This window comes from Pterocles gutturalis, unplaced genomic scaffold (assembly GCF_000699245.1).
Source record: "Pterocles gutturalis isolate BGI_N339 unplaced genomic scaffold, ASM69924v1 scaffold10806, whole genome shotgun sequence".
NCBI classification, from domain to species: Eukaryota; Metazoa; Chordata; class Aves; order Pterocliformes; family Pteroclidae; genus Pterocles; species Pterocles gutturalis.
The window spans coordinates 1-26,779 of NW_010103069.1; the positions used below are offsets into that span (position 1 = coordinate 1).

Genomic DNA, 26,779 nt, shown 5'->3' on the forward strand with positions numbered 1-26,779 from the left:
TGTTTATTTGGGTAAGTGAAGTCCCTTTCCTGGGAACTGCACGGGAAACGTGTGTCTCTACTTTGTTTTTTTTTTTTTTTTTTTAAATGAAAACCTGAATTAGGGGTTGTTTAGTCTTTAATCTTTTGTATTCAAATGTAGGCTGTTGTAGTGAATAATGAAGAAGCATTATCAGAGAGCAAAGTTTAGAAGTACCTTAAAATACTGGAAGCCAGGAGGTAACTAGCTCCTTACAATGTAATGAAGGGTTGGCCAGTTTGCTGCAGTAAGCATCATTAACTCTTGTGATAAATGCTAAGCAGGTTTTTTTTTTTTTTAATAATAGCTTCATTTTTCTTTATACCTTGTGTTTGTAAAAATAATTTATTTTTTTTATAATCCTGTTCTCAAACTGTGTCAACATCTTCAAGAACTGTTGAGATGGCAACTCTCAGCTGAGTGTATTCTAAATGCTCAAGCAACAATAAAATGTCTTAAAAGCTTTAATGATAATTAGTTACCAGTAACTTCACCCAAAACTTCCTGAAGAAGAAAGCAGTTAGACTCAGTAGGTTATGACAGCTTTTACTTCTATTTTTTTTTCTTTTTTTCCTGCTAAGGGCTATATGAAGATTCAGATGTGGTCTAGCTTAAGAAGTGCCATTTTTGCCCCTTAATGCTTTTAATGGAGACTTTCCAAATTCATCACTTATGCTGGAGTAAGCACACCAAGGCTATTATTAGGTGTCCCTGTATTATTTTCTTAATTAAAAATAAAGACTAATTGTTTGAGATGCCACAAGACTGATTGTGGAAGAAAGATCCACCAATCACAGTTGAAGTTACCAGCATCCCACACTTCTTGTGTGGGGGAAGATGTTGATCACTTCGTACACAAGTGATTACATCTTTTAAAAATAAGCTATGTCAATATTATGGGGTACAGAAAGTGTACCGAGTGTAACAGGGGAGGAAGAGTACAGTTACTGTAATATTTCAGTTCCTTCCTATACGAATCCATATCCTTGCACTGTAAGGATAAATACCATGTGAAAGCAAACAGCCAAACTTTGTCTCCCTGCACACGTATCTTAGTGAAGCCATGGGTTCGTGTTGTCCATGGAAACACATCCAAGGAGTACCAAATTAAATAGTTGGAAAATTGCTGTATGCTGCAGTCAGTAGTGCTAGGATTTGAAAACTGTATTTAGCTATATAGTAATGCTTCAGGGAGTTCAAGTCAGACCATAAGGTCTGTACAGCTTTGCTGTAAACAACTGTAAGGGCAACCAGAACTAGTAGATAGGCACGAGGCCTGAACAATGTCAAAGTGACAATGAAGTGAGGCTCCACATGAAAGCTGTCTGTTGGTGTCACAGGTCACTGTAGTGCCGCTTGTTTGTATACCTTCGGCTGGTGAGTTTCATTAATGCATTGGCTAAAATGGTCTGTTCCTGCCCTGTCTTTTCCTTCCCCTTTCCCTTCCACTGACTGATTCTCAGCAGGAGATAGGTAGGCATTACTGGGAAGTTTCCAGCTTCCTGCCCTCGTCTCAGTCTTAAGCACCTAACTCATCCAATGGTGAGCGATTTATAAATCCTGTTTCTGACAGTCGGTGGTGGTTTGTCAGAAATAAGGTCTTGGGCAAGGATCTTCACATGGTCTCATGGTTGGTTCTTCAAGCTTCTTAGAATCCTAGAACTGCTGCCATGTGGGGGTAAGAAACAAATGGGACTTGTTGAACTGGAGGGCTTCTAAGAAGATGCAGTATCAGTGTTGACATTTGCCAAAGATGATAGCTTTCCATTAAATACAGAGTGAGAGAGTGCTGTGGATGTACAGACAAAACCCAAACCATTTTGAATTAGCTAATTTAGATTCTGCTGATTACTTGTCCTAGGTAGTGGAGCACAGTCACTGAAGAACAAAGAGCTGATCCTTCTATTTTAGTCAAAGCCTGTGGATGAAATAAAAGATCAGTCCTCCCTCACAATTGGCGTCCCAGGAGGAGGGAGATACTGCCTTCAGAGGTTACGTTTTTGGTAATTCCAAAACCCAGTGGGCACCCTCAGCTTTTCAACGCTTCCATCTGCTCTACAAGTCGTATCAAACTAATCATGCTTTTATATTGGAAAGTAGAAGAGACTCTCAGCTGGTTGTTATTTTTTTTTTCCTTGCACAGTCTCTTTGTTAGATTCCTTCCCAATACTTTGTAGCTACATACAAAATTGATAGTATTGTCCTATAGTGAAACTGTGGTAATTGTTGGTAAACAATTAATTTATTTCTTGAGGAAGCAAAGAGTAACAACAGATATGTTTCCCTTCAGATATGGATAGCTATGTAAATTGATAATACTCTTGTTGCTTTGCAGCTGTGGGGTTTGTACACTTTTTGTTGTGGAAAATTGTAGGCAAGCAGATCAGTTACGTACTGCATGCACAAAGGAGACATTCCTATCTTGTGATTAATTCTAAAAGCCCAGCATGTTTTCTACAATGGTCTTCAAGTAGCTTACCATGTCTCTCTCATTTTAGAGTGGTCAGAGTTTCTTGGTGTTGGATGAACAGAGATTCGCAAAAGAGATTCTTCCCAAGTACTTCAAACACAACAACATGGCAAGCTTTGTCAGACAGTTAAACATCTGTAAGTTCTTGGGTTTTTGTTTTCTAGCATAGTTTTAGATCCTGTACCTGTTTGGTTATAGACAATTTCCCTTGAGCAGTGGCCCTGTGTTCGCTGCAACTAGGATGCTGTCTCTTACTTGAAACTGGTAACAGAATAGTTGGAAAAGCATAGTTTGAATTTATTAATGGGGGTTTTGAGAGGTTTTTTTAATTTTTCTTTTTTTAAAGATGGCTTCCGTAAAGTTGTCCATATTGAGTCTGGGATTGTCAAACTAGAACGAGATGGTCCAGTAGAGTTTCAGCACCCGTATTTTAAGCAGGGCCGGGAGGACTTGTTGGAACAAATTAAAAGGAAGGTTAGTGAAAACTCTGTGGAAAACGTGTGCTAGTAAGTATGAATGAATGAATAGCAAAGTTCATGTAAAGTTTAGTTGCAGAATTGTGAGTGCGAGTAAGTTTGGAGTTTGGTGAAGCAAACTGTGCTGCTCTCATATTGATCTTGACTTGTTTATTGTTGTGCTGCTAAATGTTATTCTGAAATGTGCTCTGCTGCTTTTGTGAGTTGAGTGAATACAGTTATCAAATAGCAATATGGGAAGTTAAACTGTGGAGAGGGGGATGTACTTATTACTAACGAGTTATTGTGAAGCAGTTATGATGAAGTGGAGCGCTTAGAAGAATGCCTGAAGAATCTGAATGTACACAGATGTCTGTAATAACTAAAGCTAATGTGACAGCTGTAAGAGGAAATTTCGCTGTTTTATTTGATGCTTTATTATTGACTTAAATGCATAGTTTATCTACACTAGAAGAAAATATGCTTGATCACCAAAATAAAATAATAGCTAACAATGCATAAAGGAAACTGTTGTTTCTGGATTCTAATCTTTAAAGGTTTCTTCTTCAAGACCTGAAGAAAACAAGATACGTCAGGAAGATCTCTCCAAAATAATAAGTAGTGCTCAAAAGGTGCAAACTAAACAAGAGACTATTGAAACTCGATTGTCTGCTTTGAAGAGGTAAGTTGCTCCATCAGCAATTGATCCCTAAATTTGAGTAATTCTGGTAATGGATATCGGACAAAGACCCAGTTTTAGGTATCTCTTGATTTCTTATTGCCTAAGTTTAAATATTGCTTCAGGAAAATAAATGTCAATAAAATAATTGCATTAAAATTAATATTCTGATATGGCTAAAAGTAATAAGCAGTGTTGGTGTTTGAAGAACTGTCTAGTAGTGAGCAGTTAAATAGCACCTTTAGTATAGTTCCATAACGCTTCTGAGGCTGAATATTCAACTTTGCTCTTAGAGTGAAGTATGCTGATTTACATCTTCAGATTTGAAGTATTTACTGTGTTTAGTCTGAGGCAGAGTTTGGTTTGTGCAAATTGCTTATAATACTTTTTTACTACAATTAATGTCTTTGGTCATTGCTCTTTATTGTTCTATTGTTATTGTCTTCATTCACCCACTGCTAAAAATTACTGAAGAGTTGATGCCTATGAAAATCTGTTTAGAAATCTAATTTGGATATTCATCAGTTACCTCAGCCACAGAGGTACAGAATCTAAAACCTAAATGTAAACAGTATTTTTAGAATTGCGTTATTGCCTATTTAGTAATTACAGTTCATTCTCAACAGTAAGAGAGATGTGTCTTACAAATTACTTAATCCTGTAGAGTATGTAGATACAGACAGGATATATGAGCATAAGCTCATGCACTTTAAGTCACAGCACCTCAACAGTAATTCTGTGTCAGGACTCCTTAATGTTCAGAACAGAAATGATTGTGTACCTCTGTGGCAGAGGTCACATTATTTCAAGTTTTTAAAAGTAACTGCTGTCATTTCTAGTCTTCAGTGGTAGAATATTCAGAGGCAAACTTATTTTGCATAGGAATAGTCTTAATTAGAATCTGTCCTACCTAGAGTAAAAATGTTCCTGTTCACCCTTTTCAAATAATAGACAAATTTGGGTTGTAAGGAACCTCAGAAGGCCATTGGGTCCAAACCCCTGCCCAGAGTAGGGCTGACTTTGTCTGAAATGACATACAGTTGCTAGTGACCTAACAGTTCATAGAGATGAGAAGATAGAGTGGTTGATGTTTGACATCCCTGTGGTTGTCACATTAATTTAAAGTGATTGAGATAGAAATGGGAGCTAAATCAGAAGACATAGTCCTATAAAACATGTTAATAAAGCTGGTGAGAAAATTGAGAAAGTTCAGAATCCCTTCCTCAGTTGTTAAATTTGTGATGGAACTGTACTCTTAAATTGTATGTTGGACATAGGAGCAGTTTAAGGAGTGAGCAATAAGCTTTGTCACATTGCAAATAAGCAGCTGTTTCTGAAAACTTAGCTTAAGGTTTCCTGAAAACCCAAACACCAGTGGAGAGATTTTCCTCCTTTTTTGGCATACATCTATGTTGAAAACTAAACTGACAAAGAGAGGAGGGTGGTATGTTGTCTTTCCTTATTTGTTGAAGCTTTTGATGTTCCTTATCTACCTCTTAATATGCTTTATGCTGTTGGAAACAGTGTTCATAGGTACGACAGCAAGGGCCACTTTGCAGCAGTTTTTATACTGTCTCAGTAACTGGACTGCTGTGAGTACTGGAGTAACCAAGGTTTGTAAAATGGCAGTGTTTAATGAAAACTGCCATCTTTGCTCCTGTTATCTTCTTAGCACCTACATGCCCCTTTACTGGAGGTAGTAGAGGCAACTGTTAGGATGACCTACAGCTGCATGTATGACTTGAGAGCTTGTTCTGTAAAGATGCTTATAAGGTGGTTGGTACTGTTGCTCACAGGTGGCTTGCTTCTAAGTAAGAGGTGTGAGGGAGGACAAACAGGCTTGAAATAGATTAAGAACTCTGGTTTTTAGTGATGTGAAGAAACTGCGTTCTTATATTGTTTGGTCCTTTGCTGCTGCCAGAAACCAGTTGTATGCTTGATTTTTTTAATTTTTTTAAATGTGGTAACTTAGGGTTTAATTACTCGAAGAGGAGAAGGTAACTTTCTTATGGGAAAGGAAACAAAGTAGTTAATTTTTAAATACTGAATGTATGTGTAATAAGTATTGCCAAATTTGTTTGGGTTTTTTTTTTGTGGGGTTTTTTTTTTTTTTTGAGGGGGCTGGAAATTCTCTGTGGGCTATTTGTCGTGTTTGGGTCTCCATTTTGTAATTATTTGCCAAGGCTGCCCACTGTGTGACTTCCCCTCTCTCCCCGTATCTAAAAACACCTTTCAAAGAGCTTTAATGAAGCCAACTAATCTTTAACAAAAATGATTAAAGTAAATATTTTTAAAAGTTTTAGTTTGACTTGTAAATCATTCTTTTCAAACAGGGAGAATGAATCCCTTTGGAGGGAAGTGACAGAACTGAGAACAAAACATTTGCAACAACAGCAAGTTATTCGGAAGGTGAGACTTCGTTCAAGTGTCGTATGTCAATGAGTGAGTGAGCGCTTTTGAACGAGGCATACTGTGCCACATAGTACATTGCTTTGCCCTCGCTTTTTTTTTTTTTTTTAGTGTGTGAAATGTCTTTTTAATAGAAAAAACAACAGGGTGCTGTATGGTGGACAAATCTTTGTGAAACAAATATTCATTGTATTTCACTGCGCAAGCAGAAGATAAGGCCAAACTCTTTTAAGGATTTTCAAAGAAACAGATTCAAGAATTCATACATCATTCGTTAAGGTATCCTTAAAATGGTCCATCCATTTTTTTATTACTTCAGGAATCAGATGACTAATACTCTGTGTTGGGTGGTCTCAGGAAAAACTTTATCTTACTGCAATAATTGCAAAGTTCTGTTATAGAAATTCACTACTGTTCCACTTAACTGGCCCACTGACTGTAGATTTCTAAAGTTATCAGAAGAATAGATCATTGAGTGGAACCCACTGGTAATATATTAACCTAGCTTAGTTTAACAGTTAGATTTATGATCTACAAAAACTGATGTAAATGCAAAAATATTACAGATTTTATATTTTTTTTTTATATCAGAAGTAGCAACACTGAAGGCAGGCTTGTGGCAGAGACTCTTATAGATTTTTTTTTCCCATTTGTTTAAGCCAGATGCATACATTTAATTCTTAAATTTAAAACAAAAGGGAAGAAAGTCTAACATTTCAAAATAAAAGGCAGCTGATGAATGCCGTTAAGTATACATGTCACTTTTTCTGAATCTGTCAAAAATGCCTGTCACCAGAACTAGTATTTACAGATCTAGGTTACGTGTACACTCGGCATCCTTATGTGCCGTGTGTCATTGCTTATTCTTCTAATAGTTTGTGTTACTGGATGTTTTTCTGTGTACTGCATGATTTAGTGCAAAAGTCTGCTTTTATCGCCTGCTATGTGAAAAGCCTTTCTCAGGCAACTGAATAACTCTATTCTTTTTAGATATTACCAACAGTGTTTTCTATTCTACCACAATTTTTTAACTTTTCTGAACATTTCGAGAGTTACTACACAAAATATATGTTCTGCTGTTTATGTATAGACTATTTAAGTCTTCTGCTATAAGGTGTCTTGGTACTCTGAGAGAAACAATTATAGAGTGACTAACAGTAGTGTTCTTTTCCTTATAGATTGTACAATTCATTGTTACCTTGGTGCAGAATAACCAACTAGTGAGCCTAAAACGCAAGAGGTAAATATAGTCTTGAAAACATGCTTTTTTTTACAGACATGCTTTGCTGACTAAAACCAAAGAATTAGTTTTGACTGCTTGCTTTCTTTACTCTTCCTGATTTAGGCCTCTACTGCTGAACACTAATGGACCTACGAAGTCAAATTTATTTCAACAAATTGTGAAAGAACCAGCTGACAGTAACCACCATGTAAGTATTTTTTGTATGTGTACTCTTTGTCACGATGAAGGAAGGAGTGGAGGGGGGCAGACAGATCAAGATCAGGTAGTTTGAGCCATTTGAACATGTCATGCTGCTGAAAGTTATTTTCTGCTGTCCAAATAATGGTTGGTGGGGAAATCATTAGAATGAGTGCTGTAGCATGGTGCTGGAGGTAATATCTTTGTAACAACATACTGTTCAAATTGAAGTGAGTTTTAATATCTTGTGTAGTCCTGTTGTCGCAGCTTTTTTGTTGCTTTTGCTGACAGTGCTAGTGTACTTTTATTTCTATGCCTGTAGTATTTGCCAGACATTTTTTTCTGTAGCTGCTATTCTTCAGCTTTTTTATTTGTATGGTTTTTTTCTATTAAATGTAGATCTGTACAAACAGCTTGTAATCTCCAAGGTGTAGGAAAGCTCTTACACCTCTTCAGAACTGAAATTTTTTAAGATACAGTGATAACTGTCAGAGTGCTGAAGCTCATTATCCTTCTGTCACCTGACTCTCTTTAAAATAATTCTCAGGTACCTCTCAACAGAAATGAGGGCTTAAAACAAAGGGAAGAGATTTCAGATGACATCATCATATATGATGTCACTGAGGATGTGGGTGATGAAGAAAATCCCATGGGTGATGAAGAAAATCTTCCCATGACACCAGAAGCAAATGAAGATACCACTTCAGATTCTTCCAAGTAAGACGTCTCTAAAAATCTGTATAGATAATTGGCTCTCAGTGTTTTATAATATGCAATAATTCAGATGCCTTAGATAATTCTTTTTAATTAAGTGGTTAGAATTATTCAGTATTCTTCCACATATAGAAGCTTCATCTGTGAATTCACACGAGGTTCTGATTTATTAATATCTGGATTTGTTCCAAATAATTGATTGGCTGTTGAAGTTTTAATATGTTGAGGATAGAAACTGGTGAGAAGCAGTCAGTATTATTGCACTCCTGTTAAATACACTACTTGTCCAAAGACAGTAAGCGATGTCGTCTTACTTTTGGTTATGAATACAGACAGGAGTGACTTCCCTTCTTTGTACAGGTTTTTATGGAGAATAATTTGCATATGCTGTTTGTCAAGTGTTGGTATGGTCTTCGAAGTTTATTAAGCCAGTTAATTTCAGGGTTTGGTTTTTTTCAGTCACAAGTGGTTTGTGATTATGTTCTTTCCTGTCTGTACTTAGCACTACAGAAGTAGTTCATCTTTACACTATGAGCAGTTGAACCTTGCACCAGGGTTTGATGCAGTTCTCTTCCTGAGGTGCATTGTATGGATAAGGCCTGTATTATGCTGAGGTCTTTTCCAACCTTAATGATTCTATGCCTCAAGGAGTAAAACTTGGATATTACTGACTTATGCTTGAACTAGTACCATTGTTCTTTTCAGCTGATGTGTGGGAATGCCTTCTCTGATAGAAAAGCTTCATGAAGATAAAGGGTGTGATAGAGAGGCAGCACAACTAACAACTACTAAAGGGTTAAAAAAACCAGAATGTGGAGGAAGGCAAATTATTTGAGACTCTTTCTTGAGTTTTAGGTTAATTAACTACAGCAATACCAACTGAGATCCTTTATGTTATGGATGTTCCAGAGCTGATTCTGTTCAACAGGAAAGATGCAATATATATATTCTCTGTGTAGTTTGATGGCCTCATATGCTTTGGTCCACTTAGTACATGCTTTACATTTTTATGTGAGATTATAGTCGTTCTAATGCAAAAAATACAGTGTTGCTCTGTCTTTTTAGTAGTTGTTATTGTGGTCTGTTACAACAGTGTCTGCTAGATGAGCCGCTTTATCTGTATTGAGCATAAAAGCGCCATATCAATGGAAGGTGGTAGATGTTTAGAGTATCTTGCTGTGTTTCATGTTAAAAAGCAGCAGGAAAGTTTATTTCCTTATAGTAGTTTGACTAAAATGAGAAGTAACTAAACTTGTGGAATAGTACCGATTTAAATTGAGTGTATGAAATGCTTTAATTCATTTGTCTCATATTCCAGCTTTAGTAATTCTCCTGATATTGTAATTGTGGAAGATGATAATGAAGAAGAATATGCCCCTGTAATTCAAGGGGATAAGAGCACAGAATCAGTTGCTGTCCCATCTAGTGATCCCCTCAGCCCTGTCAGTGACAGTACAAGCCCACTCATGTCAAGTGCTGTACAGCTGAATAACCAGTCAACTTTAACTGCAGAAGATCCGGTCTCAATGATGGATTCCATACTCAGTGAGAATGGAGTAATTTCACAGAATATAAATCTTCTTGGAAAGTGAGTAGCCTGGTCTTTCCTTTTTTGAAGTATTAGAACTGATTGTTTTACTGAAATAAAAAAAAATGAATAGTAGTTTCTGTTCAGAAGTTTAAATTTATAAGTAGCCTTTATGCTAGCCAGTGTCTAAAAGATCCTTCCACTTTAAGTATTTTAAGATGGGACCTTTGATTTTCATCGTGTAGCAATTGAGTTGGGGTGCCTAATCTGACGGTGTAATGTTGTGGATATCATTTAAACTGTCAGGATTTATCTGCGTAGCTCTTCCAGGTGCATGGGACTCATTAGGGCTACCTGGATGCAAGAATCACATCTCTGCTGATGTCATGTCATAATGTTATGTAGATGTGATACCTGTTTTGGAGCACCTGTCTGCTTTACTTGGGTTCTCCTTTAAAGAGGCTAAAAGTTTTCACTTTTTTCCAGAGGTGGTTTCTAATGAAAGACTTAGTTCATTCTAGTTCTGCTGAAGATTTTTAGATGCATGAAGTCCATCTGTTTAAAGCTTAATTGTGGATTTCTGTTCCTTTTATTAAGGGATACAGCAACAAAATATTGTTTGTCTTCTAGAGTTGAACTTCTGGATTATCTTGACAGTATTGACTGCAGTTTAGAGGACTTCCAAGCTATGTTATCAGGACGGCAGTTCAGCATAGATCCAGATCTACTGGTCGATGTAATTTTCATTGTTTATTTTAAGTATTTTGGTAATACACTACAGAAAATATTTGTGTGGGTTGTTAACTGTTTAAAACATTTAAATACAACAGATTTTTTTTTCTTCCCTTTAAAAAAGAAAAGTTGTAAATATTTGCGAATATGTGTTTCTGGGGCACAGGTATAATTCTCACTGCTACACCACTGCTCAAGCGAATGCTTAAGTTTTTGAATTAAAAATGTCTGTCTTGATTAAATAATGCTTATAGTTCGTGCTACGTGAACTCAGATACCAATTAGATCAATACTGTTGCTTTGAAATTGCCCAGCACATCTTCTGTGGTCTTCTCAGTGAACAGGGTTTAAAAAAAGCTCTTGTCATTTATCTCACAAGTTTCTCTGCCATTTCAGGTTATTTCTTAGGAGTATCTGTATGTTCTCAGTTTCTCTTCAGATTTATGTCATGTAGAATGGTGTAGGTTGGAAGGGACCTGTGCCAGTCATGTAGTCTTGGCCTCTTGCTCAAAGCAGGACCAGCGTGAAAGGGAGATCATGTTGCTCAGGACCTTGTTGACTCAAATTTTGAAATCTCCAAAGATGGGAGATTCCACAGCCTCTCAGTCTGCTTGACTCTTCTTTATTAAGAATTTCTTTGTTAGTGACAGTTTCCCTGCTGTGGCTTGTAACTTTTGCCTCTTGTCCTTTGTCCAGCTCTATGGAGTTTGTCTTCTCTGTAACACCTCTTTAGAAGCAGTTATCCTCCCTTGTCTGCACTCACCAGACTAGATAAGCCAAGCTCCCTCAGCCTCTTGTATGTCCTATGCCCCCAACCATCTGTGGCCCTCCAGATGCCCTCTAGTTTGAAGACTCTCATACGGGGAGGCTTAAAACTGGGCACTCTTCTACAAGCGGCCTCAGGTGATGTGCAGGGAGAAAGGATTGCTCCCCTGACCTCTGCCTGTAGCAGAGTGTGTCTCCCTGTAGCAAGGCTCTGCGGCTGGCTCAAGGTGTAGGGTGTTGTCTGCAATAGCTCCCAGGTCCCTTCTGCGGAGCAGCTCCCAGTCTGTTTGGTCCCTAACCCAGGCCAGTGCGTGAGGTTATTGGGTCCTAAATGCATTTGGCCGTTGAACTTCATGGAGTGTCTGCTGGCCCCTCTTCCACCTTGCTGTGAGATCCCTCTTAATGGCAGTTTTGCTCTCCCACATATTGTTGACGCCTTCCAGTTCGGTGTCACTTGCAAACTTCATCAGGGTGTATTCTTCCTTATTGCACACAGAATTCTCCATGCAGCAACATAAGAAGGAATTGTTATTTTAAGACTGCAGCAAACAAGGTTAGTCTAAGTTAGACATAATACAGTTGCTTCCTTTGTGACTGGGGCTCAGGGAATTCCGAACCATTATGCTCCAGAGCTAGGTTTCTTTGCAGAAGTGGTAACTACCTGTAAATAGACTCTAATCCTGATAGCGGGTGAAAACATTAAGTGCAGGGATTATTCTCACACATGCTGCTGTGACATTCTTGTATTCTTAACAGCAACATCGAGATACTTAAAACTTGATGTGTTTTGTCTTATTCAGCTTTTTACAAGCTCCGTGCAGATGAATCCCACAGATCATATCTCTAATACCAAAGTAAGTCTTAAGTGTATTGCTCAATGTACTCAGTAGTGAGAGACGCTAACTTTATTCATCCTTTACTGTTTTCTTTACTGGTATAATAGCACTTCTTTCATCATCTGGCTTTCAAGACTTCCATTAGAATAGGAAGGCTGCAGCTGAATTCACCCTGTTAGATTTTAAACAGAAAAGGGAAAAGCACACTAATTAATAATGTCCTTTAAAACTCATATTACCTTGAGGTGAATGGTACAATGTACCAGTCTCTTTTATATCCTCTAAGATTTTAGTACTTACAGACACAGTACATGCTTTGTCAGAATGTTTTCCTCTGTATTGTTTGGTGGGGAAAGAAACAAGAATAAGCAGTAGAGCAAAGATCTAGCTCTTTGAATTTGTTCTTTCATTTATGGGCATTGGTTTTGGTTCTTGCTTGAGTAAACCTGTGTTGCCATTTCACATTTTCTTGGCCAAGGTCTGTTAGTATGGGTAACTGATACCACTACATCCCTTCGCAAATAAAAGTTTATTTTTTTTAATAGTTGGTCAGCTGTGCTCTAGTGGCATTGGAAAAGGCTTTAAGCACGTATTTAAGATTTTGCTTTCTTTTCCAGATGGAGTCAAAGGGAATAGAAACTACCAAGAATAATGCTGTTCCAGTGGCTTCACAGGAAACACAAGTTTCTAAGTCCAAATCAGGTTCGTTGGGAGTGTTTTGTTGAAACAGGTGAAGCATTGTTCTAAAAACCATCTTGGTTATTTGCTCTTTGTTTTTGTGTCATGCTGATAAGCAAATAACCAAAACAGAATACTTACTATACATGCTTTTTAGGTTTTTGGCACTGCACCCGATGCAAAGAAATACATGTTTTTGCAGGAGAATCTGAACAAATAGTGCTATGCATGAATGTAACAATTATTAATCACTCATTTAAAACAGCTATAATGTTTTATATTAATTATTCTTTGAATAAATTATGTGGGGTGGATTTTTGTTGTTTTCTTCTGCATGTAGAAAGGCATGTGAACTGATAAATGTTTTGGGAATTTTTCTTTCCCTTAGATAAGCAACTCATACACTACACTGTGTTTCCACTCCTTGCATTCCTTGATGGGAACCCAGGCTCCACTGTTGAGAGCGGGAGCTCCGAAGCTGAAACTCCTTCCTCTGTTGACAAACCCCTGGAAGTGGACGAGCTCCTGGAGAGCAGCCTGGATCCTGAGCCCACCCAGAGCAAACTCGTGCGGCTGGAGCCGCTGACAGAGGCAGAAGCAAGTCAAGCCACGCTCTTCTATCTATGTGAACTTGCCCCAGCACCTATGGACACAGACATGCCCTTCTTGGATAACTGATGTAATGGGGACTCTGTATATAGTCATGGAGACGAACTATTTATTTAGAATATTTGGTATGAGAGTTTTTTGTAAATCACAGTTTTATGTAACCAGATTATGTGGAATCTAAAATACCTTTCCTATGTTACTTCCTACAAGCAGTCGTTTAACTGTGGTTAGACAAGCTGTTAGACATGGTTGGCAATACCCGGTCAGACTGTTACTGTACTGCTGTCAAATACTTGGTATTATACATATCGCTAAATAGGCCAGGTAACTGAACACTTGTTAATAGTAAGCTTGATTTATGATTTCTTATACTTTTGGTCTTACATATGATGATGTAAACTAGTAGTGTATGGTTAGGGAGCACTGACTTTCTGTATCTTGGGTTTTTTCTATTTTTTACAATATTTTGTTTAACAACAAGGAGGCTTTTTGGGGGGGTGGGGGGACCAGGACCTGATGTAGGCTTTTTTTTTCCCTGTTTGAACTGGGAACAAAGTGCCTGTACCTTGTTAATCTTGGTTCTGCCTTACTTTCACTTCAGTGGAAGTGCTCACATATAGCACAAACTGGGGAAAAGTTCTTTACAGCCACCAGGCCCCTTGACTGCATGAGTACTTTTAACTTGGACCATCTACTCTGATAAATAAATGTTACTTAAGTGTGATATTTGCTGAGAGTGGTCTCCTCCCCTCTGTGCCAAGTGGATGTGGATTCATCAGTGTGTTTTTCATGCCTTAATAGCTGTGCAATGAGGTCTGCTTCCATGCACTTTTATTGGAAAATAGTTTCATGATCTCCAAACTTCAATGTTTATAAGTCTCCAAAACAAGTGGCTAATGCAGTAAACTGTTTTCCTTTAGTACACAAAGAATGCTTTCTCCTTTGTTTTCTTACAGAAAACTAGGGTAGAGCCCTGTAGCTTTCTTTGAAGTGGAAGAGCTCTATCTGCCCCTACTCAAAAGGTGTGTTTCCATTGTTGCTCTTACGGCAGGCTTCTGTATCTATGCAAGTGAACAGAGTGATTGTATTACACAGCTGAATGACAGAGGGGTTACTACACCACTATGTGAAGGTGCAGTTGACACACTTTTAACTAAATATCTCACCCTGACCTCGTGATTAAATACAAACAGTAAGTTAATCTTTGACTGAAAAGTTTTTTTCCCTCGCTGTAGAGGGAGTTCTGAGAAGCTCCAATGTGTAAGATGTTCCCATAAAGGGAGAAACTGGATTTTTAATAACTTAAGCCATGCAACAGGAAAAAACACCTTCCACAGCTCTGGCACTGCACTCAAACTATCCTTTTTTGGTTTTTTTCAAATGAGAAATTGAGAGATGCATCTGTCTGTTCATCTTCCTAATTCAGTGACTAGTTATTTGTTACATGACTCGTGAACTGCTGTATTAAAATTGGTATTAATGCAAAGCAGCAGCTGATGAACCAGGAATGCAGTTACAAATGTGAAGCATGGGTGTGTTTTCAGAGAGGTGGATGCAAAGGGCACAAAGAAAACTGTCAGAAAACTTCACAGAGAGTGACATGTGTGATCTCCTCAAGAGGAGGAACTAACTGCCTTACAGGTGTACTTCACAGCACCGTCAGCTGTTGCTTCTCCAGTGCCAACTGCTGTAAAACATCCCAGGAACAGAACATGAAAATAGAGCACAAAACCGTACACTATCCACCTGTGGCACTAGTAGTACAAGACACCAAAAAAATCACGATATCTTCATCCAAATTTATTTATTAATAAGGTAATAACATACTCCAAATTATTACAAGCCTTTACCAATCCTTCCATTACCCTCTCAAGTCTGACTGACATGTCAGGGTTTAGGTGCAGAATTCCCTAAGAAAGCTTGGGGAATAATTAGCAACAGGAAGCAACAGTATAAACACCATGGTAACAGATCAGCATGACATCTGCTGAAGGCTCTAGCATCACTCCCCATCAGGCTGCTCTAGTCTCAAGTTGTAGCAAGTAACAGATAAATAATGCAGCTTATGTACTTCAGTTATAAAGCAGCAAGCACAAAAGCATTTAATTTTTCATAAGTGCACAGGAACTATACAGTATTTTAATCAGACTAATGTCTTACCTCATGCCTGGATTTTGACTTTCTAGGCTCAAGTCCATCTCTGGCAATGGACAACAAGCAAAATAGCTAATACACTAAAAGATCAAAATTTAGAGTCCCAAATATATTAAGAAACACTTGTTGAAGCCTCAGTTAATGCAAGCCTTCTTTAGTTACTACAATTTCAGCGTTCCTTTTCCTCTACTTCTTTTTTAACCACAATATTAAATTCCTCTAAAAGGCTTTTACACAGTTTCCACCAGTCAGCTCCTTGCAAACTCTGTGACTGTAGTTTAGCCAGGAAAAAGTGGCACACAAAACAGCAATAAATTACAGCATAGCTATCCCATTTAAACTACTTAAAAAAATACATAGATGCATATTGTAAACAGGTGTCTTAAAAACATGCTTCTGAGCATCTGATACCAGGATGGTTTTCCTCAGGTTGTCCGTCTTGTCTGCAATGGGACACACGGACCCAACAGCACCGAGGAGGACATCAGCTCCTCTGCAGCTTCAGGTCAAGTTTCCCTACTTAACATCTGTGCTAAAGGTACTGTTGCCCTCGTTACAGGACAAGGTCAGGCTGCTAGTGCCAAAATGCTGCAAGATGTCCAGTAAACTCTTAACAAGCCCCATTTTGAGTCTAACAATACTTACTCAAGTCTTACTTTGGAATCAAGGCAACAGGAATTATCAAAGGCAGGCCCTCCTTTGCTTGCAAAGCCTGATCTAATACTGTTTTGTTACCCTGACTTAACACTTGCACTTTTTTCCTACAACTATTTAATGCAACTGAGGGAAAAAAACAACCTACTTCCAGAAGGTCTTGATCTTACATCTAAAGCTCCCAAAGCATTCAATCCAGGACTACTCCTATAAAAACCATCTTTATAGCAATTGTCACTGAGCTCAGATAGAAAAAATCATTTAGTGAACTGACAAAAAACATGATTCAAGGTAATCATGCAGAATAAAGCAGGGTATACTACATGGAGAGCACACGCGCGCACACACATATTTACAACTGCACTATTATCTGGACTACTGTTTGTTTCAAAGACACAGTGAAGCTAACAGTCTCCCTAGAGAGCAGCACAGCTTAGTCAAAGTCACGGTTTGTAAGAACCAGCGGAGCAACCAGAGTCCACACGTACAGCACGATGCCAATCCAGCTGGAAGATATCTTCACCCAGACAGACGGCCATTTGCTGGTCATTGTCTCATAAGAAGAATCGGGACTGTGAAAGAAGGAAAAGAAAAAATATAATTTGCAATTTTTGTTTCAGTAAGATGTACTTGTGTAGTAAGCCACTCTTCAACACTACTTTCACAGTAGGTCATTTTACTCCAGCTCCACAACTCAAAGGATATCTTTACCCTTCTTCCAGGCAGTTCACACCCATCTGTACAAGAACACCATTTCTAAGTTGGTGTCACAGGAAGGTGGGAAACAACAGCAGCCCAAAAAATACTTAGTAAGAGAAGCTATCAAGAAGCAGAAATAATTATAAGGAATCTCTATGCAAATCTGTGGAAAGGCAGGAACTGGATAGCATTTAGAGACAAATAATGCATTGTACCTTGCAAAAAGACAACGCCTGGAAAATTAATAATCTTAACGTAATACTGACCCAAGCAATACCACAAATCAAATCCACAGCAGGACTATTAAGAGTTATTTCTGAAGCAAACACCTTTCTAGTTTTGCCATTCTGATACAAATTGTCCTTAAACAAAATATTAGAGACCAGTTTTTTTTTTTTTAAATTCTGAAGAATATCTGCTCAAGCTGTTAATGCAATAGTAGCAAATGTACGTAGCAGAAAGACTACCTGAACAACAATTCACACACAGGAGGACTATCGTATTGTGAGGATTTTTTCCAGGAACAGACAACCCAATGTCCTTCTACTACAGACTCCATCCCAGAATGCCCGAGGTTGGAAGGGACCTCTGAGGGTTATCTTGTTCAATCCCCTGCTCAAGCAGGGACACCTAGAGCCAGCTAATTAGGACTATGCCCAGAGGGCTTTTGAGTATCTCCAAGGACGGAGACTCTACAACCTCCCTGGGCAACCTGTGTCAGTGCTCAGTCACCCTCGCACTAAAAAAAGTGTTTCCTGATGTTCAGAGGGAACCTCCTGTGTTTCAGCTCGTGCCCATTGACTCTGGTCCCGTCACCAGCATCACTGAAAAGACCCTGGCTTGGTCCTCTTCACATCCTCCCTTCAGGTATTTATATACACTGATAAGATCTCCCTGAGCCTTCTCTTCTCCAGGCTGAACAGTCGCAGCTCCCTCAGCCTTTCCTCGTATGACAGGTACTCCAATCACTTAATCATCTCTGTGACCCTTTGCTCCGGTACATGCATGTCTCTGTCATACTGCAGAGCCCAGAACTGCACCCAGCACTCCATGTGGCCTCACCAGTGCTGAGGAGATTGGAAGGATCACCTCCCTTGACCTGCCGATACATGTTCTACCTCTCCTTTTTCCAACTCTCTGTACCAGACACAGGCCTGGTGTTTACTTATTTGTAGTTGTTACAAAATTTAAGACTCTATCCTGTTCACTTCAAGAGAACATATTTGAACAGTCCAGTGAATCATGAGTATTATCCTAGAACACACTTGGGAAAAGGTTGTCTACTCCCAATATTCAAATACAATTCGTTTAATATAGAGGAAACAGTATGCTTCCCTTGAGAAGTCCCATTCAGGACCTACATTCCTCATAGCGCACTCAACTTATGCCTCCTTGTTCAGCAAAAGATAGCACCTTGTATGCTCATTATTAGCACAATATATTATCAAATGTAAATACCTGTACCAGTTGGTAAGCGTCATCATGATATACAGTGATGCCAGGAAAAGCATGAAATGAAAGAAGGAGTAACTGTAAGTAACTCCATCCTTCTCATTATCTATGGCTCGGTGAACATCATCTCCATCATCAAGGGAGCCGTCACTCCTGGGCATTCCATCCTCTATCAGTGTGGATTCATCACTGGTCAGCATCAGCTTGTTAACTTGGCTGTTGTTGGATGTTCGGATGCTTTATTTGACAGGAGAGGACACAGTACAGTCACCCAAATAAATACAGTTTAGTATCTGACAAAGATTAGCAATACAAGTTAATAGGAATTTTTTTTCAAAGCAATCTTACCTTGAATAGAGAACACACAGCAAAAACACCACCAGTCCTACAATTCCTTGTGCATCCCACCACTGAACTACATGGCCTTGGGTTGGAATGGTGGTGCTGTTGTAACCAATGATGTTCAGCAAACTCGGGTTACAGCGCCTATCTGTGGGGGAAATTGCAGTAGAACTTACATAAAATAAGAACAGAATAAATATTTTATAGTACATTTCCACACTCAATGCATGGTAATAAAAAGGAACTTTGTGACCATGACAGTATTGAAGTAAAAAAAGTTTTGAATCTAATTTTAGTCTATAGTCTCTCTAAAGCAGGCAAGTGACAGTATGCAGCATAAAAATCTGTCTTTTTGACAAGATAAAGGATTTTAAACTTATGCAAGATGTGCATCAACTGCTTTACTGTTCCATCTCACGCAATTAAGATGCAACAAAATAAAAATGTTTTGCATATTAAGCTTTAGAAATTCTACTAGTAGAAAACAAGTTCGACAACCATACAGTCTACACGTGGGGTACCAAAGTCATCTCGGACTCGGAAAAGAATGCTACAAAATCAGCTTCATATTTTCACAGCTCCCAACACACAGCATAACACAGATGAAACAGCTGGAAGTAGCAGACAGTCTTATTTCCCCATAACTACTGCAGAAATTAGCTATGACTCATATCTATGCTGTTACACAGAAGCAGAGAAGATTTTCAATAACTAAGATAAAACGGCCAGAGACCAAATTAAAAACACCAAAATCCATATTTGGCAGTTTATTAGTTTCTTTTAATCACCAGAATGCCTGAATTTTTTTTTTTTTTTTTTTAAGAGCTACTCAGTTGTTTTCAGGCACAAGAAACACTGAAAACTTCTATTAATACATTTTTTTAAATCCTCAGTTAGGAAAAATCTAATCAGTAGCATCTCAGTCACCAAGTAAGAAACCTGAAATCTGGCACGGAGATTAACCTTCCAGACACCTTGTAAGAGTTGTAATCTGCAAAATCTAAGCTTTAGAATACTACAATCCGGCCAACAATGGGTAAAATTCTTCCATACAATAAACATAAGAGCAAGTGAAAAACACATTATCTTTGGAAGAACTATTTCTTCAGTATTATTACAGAAAGTAAGCGTGAGAGAAGAATACACAAACTAGTGAGTCCTGCCTCTATCTTGCATGCATTCTAGTACCCCAATTCTAATATTGCCTTGCAAAATGGTGAAGACACAACTTACTACTGAACTAGTTACCCAAAAAGCCATATATTGCTACAACACTTACCTGGTTCATTGGTCATAGCTGACCAAGTCAAATACATTGTATAAATTGTGATCACAGAAGACTGCAGCAAACCAGATCTTGGCTGAGATTCCTATATGAAGAAGTCATGAAATAGAAAAGTTAGGTAATTAAAATATTTCAGGTGTGATTATATCATAGGTTTCTGGGACTGATAATACAGAAAAAACCCAAAATATAACAGAGTTAAAACTATACCTGAATCTTCGGCAGAATTGACATTACAGAAGCACCGATACACAGCAGCATATTAACAGTGATGAATGCCTTGTTTTCAGAACAACCTTCTGGATGAGTGTAATAAACATAAAACAAGACAATGGCTACTAGAGACATCAGATAATTGACAGCTGTAGCTGACAGCAGAGCTGTGAAAAGAGACAAAAACAGAGTTAAACTGTCTAATAATGGAAAGTATTGAAATTGAAATAATATTGCATGATTATCAGATTTTGGACACGGTATACAATGACAGAATTAGTGAGCAGCTCTGGGCACTGAAATGGAAAGGAAATAAGTTAATCCCAATACCCTGAGGTGTTAAAAAGGAAGAGCACACTAAATGGGAAGACTGAAGCCATACTTGATTCTCCAGTGCTCTAACAGCAACCAAGAAGAGCAAGTATGAAGGAATGCAGTTATACTACATACACTGTGGGCTAAAAGCTTAAAAAAGAAACTGAAGAACTACTTCTCCAACAGAAGGAAAAACAGAATTTTTTCCAACTTCCATCTTATTAAAAACATTAAAGAGTGAAGTGGCCATTGCACGAAGACAGGCTGTGCTGTCTTTTGAAATACCTAAATCATCACATCTGAAATGCTTTATTAAAATTAACATCATGTTTCTCCTGTGAGATGACTTGTACTCTCCTTCACTATCTTGGCCTTTCCCTTCAGCATATAACTTCGAAGAATGACTGACTGGCACAGACAGAAAGAAAAAGCAATTATTTGAGGTGCTTATGTAGCAGGCTCATTCAATTTCAATCGACACTAAGGTGTAACAAAGCCTGTGCCTGAAAAAAAAACCCCCAAACCCTACAATTACCACTGCTCTGCTACCACAAACTGATGCCCTGCTCCCAGGGGCTGCTGCCCCTCTCTCTGCCCCCCCTCCACTTAACATAACATCAACAGGACAGGAAGACAACAGAGCTGAACTACACCAGCTGAGAAAATGATACGCACAAAGCAGCCCTTCTGAACTCTGGTAAAATGCATTACCCAGTAAATAACTTATTTAACATAACATACAATGAAGTTTAAAACTTGATTGTAGTACAGTCCTTTACCTGCATACCAGCATCTTGAGTTTCCTTCCTCCATTTTTTCAACCCAAGATTCATTCCAGGAATGGGCAAAGTCAATGAGCAAGACCAGCTGAATAAGAATAAAGCAGAATGCTCCAGCCATACCTACATAAAACCACACTAAAAGAGAAAGAAAACAAAACCAGTTCAGAAGCATAGACAATTTACCACCCTGTCTTACTGTCCCTAAACATAGAAAAGTGCTATGGTTACACAGCTACAATAAAAACTTTAAGACATCATCATGCACTTTGTTTTGAATCCGGTTATGATTGCACCATGATACAGTGGAAGACAATATTCCCTTACCAGTTGTAAACGATCCCTCTGGTATGAAGAAAGCTCCAACACTAATTGCAAGTGCTGTTGCAAATTTAAAGAACCAGAATCTAAAGGGGAATAAAAAAGTAGTCAGGCAACTGCTGAAATCTAATCTAATTCACAAAAACTCAGATGTACACAAAATGTATATCCTTAAGAGCTGTTTTTAATTCACTCATTCTTAACTTGCTTTTCTTTAATCTGCCCCAGACTTTTGTTCTCCAGAAAGTTACGCTTAAACTGTGCTACACTGACACAGAGTTTGACGCATTTGCCGGAGCTACCTCACTGATGTATAACAAATGAAGCTAAGGTGGAATGTAATTGTGATGGAGTTTCTTGATTTTGTGGGTTTTTAAGGTTTTTAACTAGAGCAGTGAGATAATTGAACTGCCTGCATATCAGAAAAAATTGGGTAGAAAAAAAAATTCCTATCTCTTCTTAATATCAAAAACAAAAAGGCAGAAGATCTGGTTGGTGCCTACAATGACAGAAAACATTATGCTGGAGTTCCCTACCAGTCTCGATTCATTTCCTGCAAGAAAGAGATGTACAAAAGCCTAGATTCTTCCCACCTAACTTCAGAGTCTTTAGGCCTACATCAGATGAGGATTTATCACAATAACAAAAGCAAAACATTTATTCTTCACAGAAAGGACACAATCAAATTCTAAGTCACCGTTCCAGTGCAGTAGCATTGATTTTTTTTTTAATTGAATTAGTAATTGAACTTGTTTTAAATATAATTGGTAAAAGATAGGCACTCATGGACAAACAAAACAGATCAGATGTTTCCCAGACAGGACACAAGGAAGTATCTTCCACCAAAGATTCACCAAACTCACCCCTAATACAGACAGTGTACAAACACACCCTGCCTAGGGAATTTCAAGTGAAAAAGTTATGCCAACAAAACTACAAGAAGGTGAAGAGTATTTTTTCTAATCACAGTGACAGGCAGCTCCAAATATAGGCATGGTAACATCTCTGTGTATTTCAAAACTGAACACAGCACAAAAACATGTACCACAACCCTGCCATGTCAAACACTTGCATGGTTTTCAAGTTTTCTATCCCTTCCGATTTTTTACCATATTTTGAACAAGTTTAATCTCTCCTTCTGGACGTTTCAACCAGGTGATGGTAACCAGAGGAGTGAATTCCAGTTGTGTGGAGAGGAACTATGTGAGATGACAGAAGTGCAGACTATTAGTTCACTGTAACACAGAGAAGTGACTAAACCCAGCCTGAAAGCTGAATTAACTTATTACACTTACCATGTAATATACACCCCACTAAAACTAGTTTTTCAATCCACATGTGGAACTTTTTTTTTTTTTAATCAATGTAATTGTCAATTATAGAAATGACAAGAAGTTCAAGTTTGTATAAATTTCATCTCTAATTCCATTTTAAGGGATCTTAACGTGACATAACTCACATAACGTGACAGCTGAAAACAATACTCATCTGACGTAACACCTACAGTTGCTATGCATTCTGGGCAAGCCAGCAACAATCCTGTGAATACATTAGAACTGATTTTTTCTGTTATTATTATTAACCTGAGGCAAGAAACCATCCTGACTGCTGTTACAAAACCAAACATTGGCACTGGACCACACTACTGGGCTTAACTTGCATGCAAGTATGAAAAAGTTAGTACACATACATGAGAAAAGCTAATATTCTGAATATTTCAAGCCACTGACAGAAAGATCACATTGCAAAGTATTACTGAAGATACCTACGATTTCAAAAATCAAAAGCCATAGTTTTCATCAAGCTACCTGTAATGCATACTATTGAAGCAACTAGTTATTACACAAGTGTTGGAAGTCACATTATTAAATACCTCACAACTAACAGTTAACAAGTATAATTTTTCCTTTTATCCTAGTGCTGACACCAGATTGGCTAAGAAGAGTTAACTTCTATGGGTAGCATAAATAGTACCAAAATTTGTACTGGAGAGCACAACTTCAGTTACGGGTAGCAAGAAGATCCCTAACACTTAAGAAGCAGTTTTAGGTAAAAAGATTCCACATCATGTAAAAGGTGTCTTTTATTGTAAAAGAACACAAAGGGCTGATGTAGAATGTACCTGAAACATTTTCTTTTTGCTTGTAACAAGTATGCTGTCTTGAACAAAGCAGGGCAGAAGGAAAGGCTGAACTGAGTTACTGCTGTTAACACATCTTAGTACTGTAGCCAGCCTCTTTTTATTTAGACTGAAACAAACAGAAGTAAGCAAAGCAAACATCCCCTCCCCCTCTGCTATATAGATGCATATATTAACTGTTACAATCCTTAAAATGAAATTGTTCTAAAAGAGCAAGCCCTTACAAACAAAGTTAAGAGGAATGTAATTCCTAGAGGACAGATGAGGCTTTTTTGGGATTTCAACAAATCTTTCAATTTGTTGAAAAAGTCTCAGTGGAATGCAACTTAGTAACATTATTTATCTCTGAATTTTGTTCTTTCAAAAAAAAAGAAGAATCTCTAGTATTGTAAAACCTCTGGACAGATTATCCATTTTCACAGTTTAGGCTCTGAAAAGTGCCAGCCACATGTATCTTTTCCTCTTACAAAAAATAATCTGCTGTGTCTAAGAACTCTAATAAACATAGAATCATAGAATGATTAGAGTTGGAAGGGACCTTAAAGATCACCTAGTTCCAAGCCCCCTGCCATGGGCAGGGACACCTCCCACTAGACCAGGTTGCTCAAAGCCTCATCCAGCCTGGCCTTGAACACCTCCAGGGACGGGGCATCCACAACTTCCCTGGGCAACCTGTTCCAGTGCCTCACCACCCTCACAGTAAAAAATTTCTTCCTAATATCTAATCAAAGCCCACCCTCTTCCAGCTTAAAACTGTTACCCTGCAATCCTGTCACTACACTCCCTGACAGAGTGCCTCCCCATCTCTCTTGTAGGTCCCCTGTAAGTACTGGAAGGCCTCTTTAGGGTCTCCCCAGAGCCTTCTCTTCTCCAGGCTAAACAGCCCCAACTCTCTCAGCCTGAATGCCCTCTACTGCAACAAAACTTCTCTAGCTACTATCAAATTGTTTGTGGAACAGTAAATGTGGCCAGCGTGTTCAGTGACAGGCTTCATTTTCACAGTAGCTGTATCTCACAGGCATCCAGCACACTGCCCATCTCAGTTCTCATTTCTGTATCTTACCCATTGTGCACCGCTGCTCTTGGGTCGTTGCTGCTCTTCACTTTGATCATCAATAAGGAGAAGAGAAGGAAGAACATGGCCATACCAAAGCACACACGGTACACAGCTTTGTAACCAACCAGTACATCGCAATTCACATGGCCGTGCACACCAGGAATAGTTGTTCCCATCCCTCCATCACAAAATCCAGGAATCTGTGATAAATACAAGATACCTCATTCAGTGGTCTGTAAAAGGACCCTGGGAGTAACTATGTATTAGAAAGGTATTAATATATTAATACTGTAACATTATGCAACTATTAACATTGCTATAAAATATGATACTGAAGGGCTGTGTTGTTAGCTACAGTCCAACCAGAATATTAAACACATTCAAGGAAAAACACCCCACATAAGCAAATTCTAAACAAAACCAAAAGTAAATCTTATTAACAGTGGGGTTTTTTTTTGTTACTAGCAATTTCGGAACTTCTCAAAGAAATGCAATTTTCACTTGTTGATCTGAATCAGGAGACAAATAAAAGATCTGGGATTTGGTAAATTTGACTTGACAGTTACCATCAAGTTCATGACACAGACAGGAAAAGGCAGCCCGCTTGCATCTCTTTAAAACAGAAACAGCCTCTCCTCAAAAAGTAACAACACTACTGATTAGAAGTATCTTCAACTTCCATATGAAACAGCTGAGAATATCCTTTCCAATCACTACCAGGACACAAGCAACATCTTTCTGAAGTCAAATCATACTCCAGAAAGCTGCCATTTTCTTTCCTGGGTGACTAAAATGGCTCTCACTGAAGCTCTAATGTGGTTATTATACTACAGTGAAATAAACATTTACAGTTGAATCATTTCGGGGGAAGAAAATCAGAAGCATGACTAACAGAAGTTACTATTTACTAAAAAACAATTAAACATGGCAAAATGAAGACCAACTGAACCAAAGCACATGCAACCTGAGTCCAGGGAATCTATAAGCTCTCCTATAACTCAAATTATCACTCTAATTTTATATGCACTATTGTATCTTCATATAACTAATAAACCATAAAATCCTATCAGCACTTCCTAATATCCTTAGTGAAAAATACGCTACTACCATCAGTGAAAAATATTCTCGTTATGCATTCGCAGACCTTAAAACGGAATTTTAAGTAATTTTAACAGCACCACGAAACTAGAAGACATCTTAGATTGTAGTTATTTTGCATTCTTTTATTAACAGCAATCAAAATCAATCAAGTGCCACAAATATAAGTATCTCAATAAAATATAAAACTCCACATATATAAATTATATTTTCTTGTTTAATACAAGATTTTCTTTTTTCTGCTCGGCGCTACTAAAGAAGAGGTGCAACATTATTTCTAAACAGTGCTTTTCACCTATGCAGTGATTGTCCCATGAGTTCTTTGGTTATTTGACCTACAATCAAACTAACGGTGAGTGTGAAGCACAGGTGGCAGCACAATTACATATTTCCAAATAAAACTCATGCTTTCAAGATGTTGTTTACAATTACACGTGACATTCGTTCTATCAAGCATGTTAGCAAAGAAGTAACCTACCTTCTTCAGCTGCTCTTCCATGCCTGGTATTAACATCACACAGGCAACGCTCACACCAAGAAGTAAGAAGAATGCATAAATCAGCCGAGTTATAGTGGAGTTGTTTCCACTGGGGCAACATCGGCAGAGCAGGCATGGGGCACTTCCGCATAAGCATGGTATCTGACAGGGAGACAGATATAAAACAAATTCTTTAAAAAGTTTTACATTACTAGATTTCAATACTTAATTAGGCTGTGTAGATCATCAGAAGTTATGATGGAAAATGACTCATCCTATGCATCTCATCACTAGCGTAGACTAAGTGGCTGCAACACATTACAGAGTCCCCTAACAATCTTGGCAGCATGACTGTACACTGAAATTAGTGCTGTGTCAAAAGTAATCATTTATCCATTCAGAGGATATAAAGACTGGATTCAGGCTCATTTGTTCTCTTGAATTTTATTTCATTTCAGCTAAATGAGATGCAAGGACTG

The 26,779-nt window shown here is 38.2% G+C and overlaps 2 protein-coding genes across 2 annotated transcripts; one reads left to right on the forward strand and one right to left on the reverse strand.

The window, feature by feature from the left end:
- The first annotated feature begins 2,522 nt into the window (after positions 1–2,522).
- HSF2 (heat shock transcription factor 2) lies at positions 2,523–14,033 on the forward strand. Its single transcript, XM_010086544.1, has 12 exons — positions 2,523–2,625; positions 2,835–2,962; positions 3,501–3,625; positions 5,956–6,031; positions 7,210–7,271; positions 7,377–7,461; positions 7,999–8,168; positions 9,484–9,753; positions 10,324–10,429; positions 11,991–12,044; positions 12,644–12,728; positions 13,093–14,033. Exons 1-12 carry the CDS (start codon positions 2,595–2,597, stop codon positions 13,380–13,382), a joined length of 1,482 nt encoding a protein of 493 aa, XP_010084846.1. The 5' UTR covers positions 2,523–2,594; the 3' UTR covers positions 13,383–14,033.
- Positions 14,034–16,212: 2,179 nt separating this feature from the next.
- On the reverse strand, positions 16,213–26,457 carry SERINC1 (serine incorporator 1). Its single transcript, XM_010086545.1, has 9 exons — positions 26,301–26,457; positions 24,731–24,924; positions 21,534–21,613; positions 21,207–21,344; positions 20,110–20,279; positions 19,894–19,984; positions 18,621–18,762; positions 18,279–18,509; positions 16,213–16,693 (listed from the first exon to the last, which is right to left on the reverse strand). Exons 1-9 carry the CDS (start codon positions 26,334–26,336, stop codon positions 16,555–16,557), a joined length of 1,221 nt encoding a protein of 406 aa, XP_010084847.1. The 5' UTR covers positions 26,337–26,457; the 3' UTR covers positions 16,213–16,554.
- Positions 26,458–26,779: the final 322 nt, after the last annotated feature.

Bases quoted from the DNA above. Each gene is read 5' to 3' on its own strand.
- HSF2 (XM_010086544.1), top strand. From the start codon at position 2,595: ATGGCAAGCTTTGTCAGACAGTTAAACATCT. The intron at 6,032-7,209 runs GTGAGACTTCGT...TTTTCCTTATAG, and splicing joins AACAGCAAGTTATTCGGAAG to ATTGTACAATTCATTGTTAC. The intron at 8,169-9,483 runs GTAAGACGTCTC...CTCATATTCCAG, and splicing joins ACCACTTCAGATTCTTCCAA to CTTTAGTAATTCTCCTGATA.
- SERINC1 (XM_010086545.1), bottom strand. From the start codon at position 26,336: ATGTTAATACCAGGCATGGAAGAGCAGCTGAAGAAG. The intron at 24,925-26,300 runs GTAGGTTACTTC...TATTTATCACAG, and splicing joins TGGAAGAGCAGCTGAAGAAG to ATTCCTGGATTTTGTGATGG. The intron at 21,614-24,730 runs GTAAGATACAGA...ATTCCCCTTTAG, and splicing joins AGAGCAGCGGTGCACAATGG to ATTCTGGTTCTTTAAATTTG.